This window comes from Cetorhinus maximus, chromosome 22, assembly GCF_964194155.1.
Source record: "Cetorhinus maximus chromosome 22, sCetMax3.hap1.1, whole genome shotgun sequence".
In the NCBI taxonomy this organism is placed as follows: Eukaryota; Metazoa; Chordata; class Chondrichthyes; order Lamniformes; family Cetorhinidae; genus Cetorhinus; species Cetorhinus maximus.
In genome coordinates this window covers 3,826,668-3,837,474 of record NC_135900.1, presented here as the reverse complement: position 1 = coordinate 3,837,474, position 10,807 = coordinate 3,826,668, and the positions used below count along the sequence as shown (strand labels likewise).

Here is a 10,807-nt window from a genome sequence, read left to right as displayed (position 1 = left end):
CACACACGCACACACATGCATGCACACACACACACGCACATGCACACACACACGCACGCACATACACACACACACACGCACGCACACACACACGCACACACACTCTTGCACACACACACGCACACACACACGCACACACACTCTTGCACACACACACGCACACACACACACAGACACACACACGCACACACACACACAGACACACACACGCACACACACACACACACACAAACACACATACACACATGCACGCACATACACACACATGCACGCACACACACGCACACACATACACACACACATGCACACACACACACGCACACGCACAAACACGCACGCACATACACTCACGCACGCACGCATACACACGCACACACACACACAGACAAACACACACTTGCACACTTGCACACGCACCCACACACGCACAGGCACACCCACAGACACACATGGACACACACACGCGCACACACACACACACATAGAAACACACACAAACACACACACGCGCACATACACAAACAACTTGCATTTATATAGCACCTTTAGTAATGTTCCACTGGAGCATAATCAAATAAAATTTGACACCGAGCCACGTAAGGAGATATTAAGGCAGGTGATCAAAAGCTTGGTCATAGAGTTAGGTTTTGAAGGTGTTTCAAAGGTCGGGTTAGAGGTGTGAGGTGGTTTAGGGAGGGAATTCCAGAACATTGGACTAAGGCCGCTGTAGGCACAGCTGCCAATGGCGGAGTGATTAAAATCAGGGATGAGGAAGCGGCCTGAATTGGAGGAACACACATTTCTTGGGGGATTGTAGGGCTGGGAGGATGTTACCGAGATAGGGAGGGGAGAGACTGTGGAGGGAATCAACACTCAGGTGGAAATTTTAAAATCGAGGCATTGCTTACCTGAGACCCAGTGTAGATCAGGAAGCTGGGTGAATGGGACTTGGTACAAGTTAGGATACAGGAAGCAATGTTTTGGATGAGCTCAAATTTATGAAGGATTCAAGATATGGGGCTGGTGAGGCAGTCAACAGAAGGTGGTTCAGTCCATGGGTGGTGCACTGTATCACCACTTGCCTGTAAGCAAGAACTAAGCAAAATAAAGTTGTATTTATATTCTTTCTGCCCCTGTAAACACTCAAATCTCCCAGTCAGGCAGAACCAGACTTTAATCTGATCTATGGCTGCCACCTTGTGGTCCAAATGAGAATAACAAGAATACCAGTGTCAAGAACCATTCATGGAGACATCATTGGCCCAGAACGTCCCATCTCTGGATGGTCATACCCCAGCGGCCCCCGTACACACCCTATGTGGGAATTGCTCAGGAAGTTCGGACTTCTGATGGGCGATTACCCTGTATCGACTAAGCCTTGAACCGACTACCCTCCTAACCTCCCACCAATCCCCGACCCACCTTAACCCCTCATCCACTGACCTTACACACTTAAAATAAAAGCAAAAAGACTGCGGGTGCTGGAAATCCGAAACAAAAACAAAAGTACCTGGAAAAACTCAGCAGATCTGACAGCGTCGGCAGAGAGGGACACAGGTGACGTTTCGAGTCCGTATGACCCTTCACCAGAACACAGAGATAGGGAGGGGAGAGACTGTGGAGGGAATCAACACTCAGGTGGAATTTTAAAATCGAGGCATTGCTTACCTGAGACCCAGTGTAGATCAGGAAGCTGGGTGAATGGGACTTGGTACAAGTTAGGATACAGGAAGCAGGGTTTTGGATGAGCTCAAATTTATGAAGGATTCAAGATATGAGGCTGGTGAGGCAGTCAACAGAAGGTGGTTCAGCCCATGGATGGTGCACTGTATCACCACTTGACCTTACACACTTACCTTTTCACTATAGCTTGTCAAAATGGCTTTGGGGCCTTTAAACTTACCAGAATAGAGCAGCTAGTGCTGTAAAAAGGGTGTGTGGACTGGTTTCGCTCGATGCTCCTACGAGGAGGGACTCTCCTTTTATGTTTAAAAAGAAAGAAGGGAACAAACTAACATTCCTAGAGCAGCTCAGGATGCCTGAACGGGCTTACCAGCTAATGAAGTACTTTTGAAATGTAGTCACAGGGCGTAATATAGCTAACACAACAGCCATTCAGTACACAGTAAGCTCCCACAAACAGAACGGTGCTAATCACCTAATAATCTGTTTTTAATGATGTTGGGTAAATATTGGCCAGGAAGCTGGAGAAAACACCCCTGCTGTTTCTGAAACCACACCGTGGGTTCTTTTACCCTCACCTGAGAGGGCAGATGGGGCCAGCGTTTCATAGACATTTGTAGCACAGAAGGAGGCCATTTGGCCCATTGTGATTCTTCAAGCCGAGAAATATTTATCCAGCCTAATCTGAATTTCCAGCTCTTGGCCCGTAGTCCTGTAGGTTACAGCACCTCAAGTGCATTTCCAAGTATTTTTTAAAAGCAATGACAGTCTCAGCCTCTAACATCCTTTCAGGCCGTGAGTTCCACATCCTCACCACCCTCTGAGCGCAAAGCATTCTCTTCAACTTACACACCCCCAATCCTTTTAACCAATCATTTTCAATTTACGCTCCGGGTCACTGACCTCTCTGCTGAGGGAAATAGCCTATCCACTCCTTCAAGGCTCCCCATAATTTTATACATCACGGTTAAACCTCCCCTCAGCCTTTCCTGTTCCAAAGAAAACAGCCCCATCACCCTGTCCAATCTTTCCTCGTTACTAAAATTCTCCATTCTTGACAACACCCTCATAAACCCGCTCCATACCCTCTCGAGAGTGAACACATTCTTCCTACAGTATGGTGATCAGAACTGTATGCAGTACTCTAGTTGTGACCTAACTAGTGTTTTATATAGTTCTAGCATAATCTCCTTGTTCTTATTCTCTAGGCCTTAGTCAAAAAAGAAAAGTATACCCTACACCTTCTTAACCATGTTATCTACCTGTCCTACCTTCAGAGACCTGTGGACATGCATGTCAAGGTCCTTCCCTTCCTCTACGCTCCTCAGTACCCTACCATTTATTGTACGTTCCCTTACCTTGTTTGATCTTCCCTAATGCATCACCTCCCACTTCTCTGGGTTGAATTCCATTTGCCACTTTTCTGCCCACCCGAGCAGCCCATTGATATCTTCCTGCAGTCCATAGCTCTCCCCCTCACTCTCAACTGCACGGCTAATTTTTGTATCATCTGCAAACTTTGTTGGTTTGATGATAATGTTGGTTAAAATTTATCAACCTCAGATTTAAAATGAACAATTGCTCCAGTATCGATTGCTGTTATTGAAGAGAATTCCAAACTTCTACTACCCAGTGTTTCCTCAAATCACTCCTGAGTCTGGATCAAAATTTTAGGATATGTTTCCTCAACCTAGACACCCCAACCAATGATTTTCTCCCTCCCTACCATCCACTGCGTATAGTTTGACTGTTTGTTTTTTTTGGAACTGCAAGCCCCCCCTCCAAGTCACACACCATCCCAACTTGGACATGTAGCCTTATCGTCACTAGATCAACGTCCTAGAACTCCCTCCCTAACAGCACGGTGGGTGTACCTACACCACATAGGCTGGAGCAGACCGAGAAGGTGGCTCAGCACCACCTTCTCAAGAGTAATTAGGGCTGGGTAATAGACAGCAACATGCTGAGGAAGTCTTGTGGTGTGGTGGGAAGTGTTCCTGACTCTGAGCTGGTAGTTCTGGGTTCAAGCCCCACTCCAGGACTTGATGGGCAAAGAAGGTGCATTCAGAATGTGGCCAAACAGGTTGTTTATCAACTTGTAAATCCTTCCAACGCACTTGTGGTAAGAATGGGAGAGTCTCCTGGTCAGCCTTACTTGTTGTGGAGTGGTGCCTCTCAAGTTATAGCCTAGTTCCTGTTCCAGGCAAAACTAGCTATAGAAACTGATGTGAGCATGTATTGTGTCTGCCTCATGCGCCAATGGGTGTAAGAAGAGAAAAGTAGAATAAGTGCTGGCCTTACTAACAACACTCACATCCCCGTGAATGAATAAGTTGAAGGAACAGGTTGTTGCTGTAGATGATGTTTATTGTAACTGCGATATCCAATAAAGAGTTTTCCACTTTGAAACAATCACTGAAATGAACAAAGTAAAAATGGGAAATGCTGGAAGAAGTCAGCAGGTCCGGCAGCATCTGCAGAGGCAGAGAAAGAATTAACCTTTCAGGGTGACTTTACCCTTTGGTTCTGGTGAAAGGTCATCGAGCTGAAACGTTAACTCTGTTTCTCTCTCCGCAGACGCTGCCAGACCTGCTGAACATTTCCAGCATTTTCTGTTTTTATTTCAGATTTCCAGCATCTGCAACATTTTACAATTGTTTTCTTGAAGTGAAGGTTATTCTCCTTGTCATTCGTTGTGCCTGTTAATTCTCCACCAAGGATTAAGGATTTTTAATCACACACATGACACACATATATACATACATAAGCACTAATATACACATATTCACAAATACTTACACACAAATGCAGCAATTTTATACTTTTGTTGTACATTGTTGAACACATAGAAGTTCAGATCTAAACTCAGCTGTTTAGGGTCTAGTTTCAGGATTTTTATAAAGTTTTATTGGTTTCTCCTGATCATCTTCCATCTCTCCAGGTTTTCCACTGGAACTTCCTTCAAGGTCACAGAGGGAAAGCCTCTCATGGAATTTCGAACCTCTTGTGGGGAATCTTCTTTTAAGAAAGTTGATCTAGAGCAAAGCAGAGATTTTTCAGCTCATCCTGCATCTGGGTAAGAGCTTTCTTGACCTTGTGTGGTTTGTCCAGTATCTCCACACTGCAGGTCAGTGGATCGTAGTGGAGTGAGAAACCCTTCCTGATCTTAGACGCATACACCCTGTTCAGGAGAAAAAAAGGAAAACGAGCATTACTGCCCGAAACGAGGAACAGTGGGGTCAAATCTTCCATTGTGCACTCCCTTTGTCTCTGAAGAGAATGGCCACATGGAGGTTTTGTGGTGCAGTGGGTAACATCCCTGCTCCTAAACCTAAAGATCTGGGTTCAAGTCCCATCCCTGGCCTTGATGGTCAAGGGAAGTATGTTCATAACACAACCAAACAGGTTGAGTGTCATGTGATGGAAAATACACAGGAACCTCTGCCATCACCATTCACAGCTCCAGGCTACAACATGCATGTTACCACAGCAACTCTGACCCTCTAAGTGAACTGTAACCCACCACCACCAGAATGGCTACACTGGACTCACCCCTACCACAGGTGAGGTCGCATTGGCAAAACCAAGTCTGGGGAGAAAGCAGATGATGCATTGTGGTATTGTGACAGCTGTGGTCCACTGAACTACACTCACTCCAGAGACAGGAGCACAAAATCAAGGCTGATATCCTCAGTATGGTTACTGATGGTGAGTCCTTAAATTATAGCCCCAACTAGTGGATATTAAGAGACCCTCTCCCATCCCACTATTTTGAAGAAGTGTAAAGGAGTTCTCCCTAGTGTCCTGACCAATATTTGGTCATTTGTCACATTGTTGTTTGTGGGATCTTGCTGTGCTCATAATTCCTATGTTACAACAAGGAAAACACTTCAAAAACACTTTCTGAAGGAGAGAATCGATCTCCACTTGGAGAGGCAAGGTTTGATCAGGGATAGTCAGCATGGCTTTGTCAGAGGGAGGTCATGCCTAACAAATTTGATTGAATTTTTTGAGGAGGTGACCAGGTGTGTAGATGAGGGTAGTGCAGTTGATGTAGTTTATATGGATTTCAGCAAAGCCTTTGACCAGGTCCCACATGGGAGACTTATAAAGAAGGCAAATGCACATGGGATACAGGGTAATTTGATAAGGTGGATTCAAAATTGGCTTAGTTGTAGGAGACAGAGGGGGATGACAGAAGGATGCTTTAGTGACTGGAAGCCAGTGTCCAGTGGCGTACCACAGGGATCTGTGCTCGGTCCCCTATTATTTGTCATTTATTTAAACGACATAGATGACTATGTGGGGGGGAGGATTAGTAAGTTTGCGGATGACACAAAGATTGGCCGGGTGGTTAACAGTGAGGTTGAGTGTCTTGGGCTACAGGAAGATATAGACAGGATGGTCAAATAGGCAGATAAGTGGCAGATGGAATTTAACCCTGAAAAGTGTGAGGTGATACACTTTGGAAGGAGTAATTTGACAAGGAAGTATTCAATGAACGGCATGGCACTAGGAAGTTCTGAGGAACAAAGGGACCTTGGCGTGTGTGTCCATAGATCTCTGAAGGCGGAGGGGCATGTTAGTGGGGTAGTGAAAAAGGCATATGGGACACTTGCCTTTATCAATCGTGGCATAGATTACAAAAGTAGGGAGGTCATGTTGGAGTTGTATAGAACCTTGGTGAGGCCACAGCTGGAGCACTGTGTGCAGTTCTGGTCGCCACATTGTAGGAAGGATGTGATTGCACTGGAGGGGGTGCAGAGGAGATTCACCAGGATGTTGCCTGGGATGAAACATTTAAGTTATGAAGAGAAGTTGGATAGACTTGGGTTGTTTTCGTTGGAGCAGAGAAGACTGAGGGGCGACCTGATCGAGGTGTACAAGATTATGAGGGGCATGGACAGGGTGGATAGGGAGCAGCTGTTCCCCTTAGTTGAAGGGTCAGTCACAAGGGGGCATAAGTTCAAGGTGAGGGGCAGGAGGTTTAGGGGGGATGTGAGGAAAAACTTTTTTACCCAGAGGGTGGTGAAAAACAGAGTTAATGTTTTGAGTACATATGACCCTTCTTCAGATCTCAGTCAAACAGACTCGAAATATTAACTCTGTTTCTCTCTCTACAGTTGCTGTCAGACCCGCTGAGTTTTTCCTGCATTTTCTGTTTTTATTTCAGATTCCCGCAGTATTTTGCTTTTATGTTAAAATATATTAACCCCCCCACTATTCTCAATGATCATTGGTTCAAATGTTTGTGTGGAAAGTGTAGGATCTGATCAGTGTTCTTACCTGAGTTTGGATTTTGCATCTTCAAAACTCTCTGATACGAAGTAGATTGGCTGAAAGGTCTGATCTTGGTACGTTTGGATTGCTGTGACCTCAGGGTCGAAAGCTTTGTATTGAGGTTCACCCGATAAGGAATACTGCATATGACAGAAAATATCATTCAGTCAGTCTTTTGCGACATCAAACACCTACTCTTTGCCTAGTGCAGGCAGGCAATGCCTGACCTTCTGAAATCAAAACAGAAAAGGCTGGAAAAACTCAGCGCGTCTGGCAGCATCTGTGGAGAGAGAAACAGAGTTAACGTTTCGAGTTGAATATGACTCTTCTTCAGAGTACTAACTCTGTTCCTCTCTCCGCAGATACTGCCTGAGCTGCTGAGTACTTCCAGCACTTCCTGTTTTTATTTCAGATTTCCAGCATCCGCAGTGTTTTGATTTTATTTTACTGACTAGCGTTCTTGAGTATTGTTAAACAAGAGACATCTTTTGTGGAAGTTTTTCATTTGCACTCATCAGGACAATCGCAAGAATAGCACTAATCACTGCCATTAACACCCCCCTTTTCCTTTAGTTCATGACATCTTTGTCAATCCCTCCTTTGTTCCCACCTATCGCTGGCCTTCTATCCAGCTCCACCTGCCCCCCCATCCCCCCTTAAGCAGTATAAATTCCATCACATTTCCACTTCTCTTCAGCTCTGAAGAAGGGTCATATGGACTCGAAACGTTAACTCTGTTTCTCTCTCCACAGATGCTGCCAGACCTGCTGAGTTTTTCCAGCATTTTCTGTTTTTGTTGCAAGAATACCAATGTCAGGGGAAACAACATATTTCTACTGTATGATAACAGAGTGCTGACTGGTTGGCAAGTGGACTCTGATTAGTAGAGGCGTTGCCATGGAGAATGAACCAGTTGATGGTGACCGACAGTTAACTGCCAAGCATTGTTTAAAATTTAAATCAGATAGCTTGACTTTGATTGGTCAAGACATTGCCCTGTGCAATGGACAAGCGAATGGCTGTCACTTATTTTGTTTAGCTGAAACAGGCGCAATGTGTGTACATGTTCTTTCTGTCTGCAAAGAACAGGTCCCTGTGTGTCAATATATGTGACATCAAGAAATGGCCGAAGGCACTGGATGCAGCAAAGACTATGGGCCCTGACAACATTCCGGCAATAGTACTGAAGACTTGTGCTCCAGAACTTGCTGCGCCCCTAGCCAAGCTGTTCCAGTACAGCTACAACACTGGCATCTACCCGGCTATGTGGAAAATTGCCCAGGTATGTCCTGTACACAAAAAGCAGGACAAATCCAATCCGGCCAACTACCGCCCCAACAGTCTACTCTCCATCATCAGTAAAGTAATGGAAGGGGTCATCAACAGTACTATCAAGTGGCACTTGCTTAGCAATAACCTGTTCACTGATACAAAAACAGAATTACCTGGAAAAACTCAGCGGGTCTGGCAGCACTGGCAGAGAAGAAAAGAGTTGATGTTTCGAGTCCTCATGACCCTTCAACAGAACTGTTCACTGATGCTCAGTTTGGGTTCTGCCAGGGCCACTCAGCTCCTGACCTCATTACAGCCTTGGTTCAAACATGGACAAAAGAACTGAACTCCCGAGGTGAGGTAAGAGTGACTGCCCTTGACATCAAGGCAGCATTTGACCAAGTGTGGCATCAAGGAGCCCTAGCAAAACTGGAGTCAATGGGAATTGGGGGAAAACTCTCCATTGGTTGGAGTCATAACTAGCACAAAGGAAGATGGTTGTGGTTGGAGGTCAATCATCTCAGCTCCAGGACATCGCTGCAGGAGTTCCTCAGGGTAGTGTCCTCGGCCCAACCATCTTCAGCTGCTTCATCAATGACCTTCCTTCCATCATAAGGTCAGGAGTGGGGATATTCACTGATGATTGCACAATGTTCAGCACCATTCTCGACTCCTCAGATACTGAAGCAGTCCATGTCCAAATGCAGCAAGACCTGGACAATATTCAGGCTTGGGCTGACAAGTGGTAAGTAACATTCACGCCACACAAGTGTCAGGCAATGACTATCTCCAACAAGAGAGAATCCAACCATCGCCTCTTGATGTTCAATGGCATTACCATCACTGAATCCCCCACTATCAACACCCTGGGGGTTACCATCGACCAAAAACTGAACTGGACTAGCCATATAAATACTGTTGGTACAAGAACAGGTCAGATGCTAGGAATCCTGTGGTGAGTAACTCACCTCCTGACTCCCCAAAGCTTGTCCACCATCTACAAGACACAGGTCAGGAATGTGATGGAATACTTCCCACTTGCCTGAATGAGTGCAGCTCCCACAACACTCAAGAAACTTGACACCATCCAGGACAAAGTAGCTCCGCTTGATTGGCACCACATCCACAAACATTCACTCTCTCCACCACTGACACACAGTGACAGCAGTGTGTACCATCTACAAGATGCGCTGCAGGAATTCACCAAAGCTCCTTAGACAGCACCTTCCAAATCCACGACCACTACAATATAGAAGGACAAGGGCAGCAGATAGTTGGGAGCACCACAACCTGGAAGCCACTCACCATTCAGATTTGGAAATATATCACCGTTCCTTCACTGTCGCTGGGTCAAAATCCTGGAACTCCCTCCCTAACAGCACTGTGGGTGTACCTACACCACATGGACCTCAGCAGTTGAAGAAGGCAGCTCACCACCACCTTCTCAAGGGGCAACTAGGGATGGGCAATAAATGCTGGCCCAGCCAGAGAAGCCCACATCCCGTGAATGAATTTTTAAAAATGGAGTTTCCAATACACGTAAATGGGCCACACTGTGATCCTGACTGATGGTCTTAAATTGGTTGTCAGTGTAATTTTTAGCACATTGAGGATTATTTAGCGGATGCTGTCCAATTGCAGAATCACATCTAATGATGGACACTGTGTTTTGAGTTTTGTAAGCACGGGCTGGCTGGGTACAGTCTGTACCTTGCCCACTGTGAACAGTGGGTGAGACATGTTGTTTGATACAATCCGCCAGTGTTTGGGATGTACGGCTTACATACCTAGCATCACACTGGCACTGAAATTCATGTACCACATTGCTCATTTGTGTGATAGGCAGAATGTCTTTTTGGCTTGACAGCAGCATCCTGTTAGTGGTGAATATCACTTGAGTTGCTACTGCAAAGTAGCAGCGTGAAACAGCTAGCTTCACCTGTTGTTCAAATTTTTGAGATATCTTTGCCCTTCCAGTGTAATCTGAGGTAGACTGGGCACTTTTCAGGGCCGAAAGTGACGGCCTTAGGCCCGTTCATGAGTTTGTGTGATATACAACGTGAAATAATCTGATCAGGGCGGCCATTATCCCGCAGGATGTCTTTGATGCCCCTATTTCTGCATCAAGCTTGTGTGGTGAGCAAATGGCTCAGGCCCTATTTACGAGGTTGCTGATGAGGCCAATCTTATAGCGTATGGAACTGTAAGAACCTCAATGTGTATATTGACCAGTGAAGATTGGCTTGCTGTAGACAGTGGTAGAGAACCCCCCTGGTAAATTTCTCAACCAATACGCCAAGGAAGGGAAGTTCATTTGACCCCTCCACTTCTAAGGTGAATTTGAGCACAGGATGGAGCCCATTAAAACACGTAAGGAAATTGTTACATGAAGCTGTGGATTTAAATATAGCAAACGTATCATCCACATATCCGAAATAAACTAGAATGGCAGGGGGATGGGGACCTGAGCAGGGAGATAGAGGAGGGGGAAACAAGGATAGAAATGAAAGACAGAAAAGTAAGAAGCAGAAGTGGAAGGCAGAAAAAACAAGGGCGAATAACAAATGGGGCC

At 45.6% G+C, this 10,807-nt stretch overlaps 1 protein-coding gene across 2 annotated transcripts in view; it reads right to left on the bottom strand.

Annotated features, from left to right (window-relative positions):
- Nucleotides 1-4,704: 4,704 nt before the first annotated feature.
- Nucleotides 4,705-10,807, bottom strand: part of th2 (tyrosine hydroxylase 2) — a 41,171-nt gene continuing 35,068 nt past the window's right edge. For both annotated transcript variants that reach the window (XM_078567650.1, XM_078567652.1), the window contains 2 exons: nt 6,970-7,103; nt 4,705-4,864 (listed from right to left, as the gene is read on the bottom strand). In XM_078567650.1, the coding sequence (XP_078423776.1) occupies nt 4,705-4,864; nt 6,970-7,103 (294 nt within the window). The remainder of the gene's footprint in view (nt 4,865-6,969; nt 7,104-10,807) is intronic.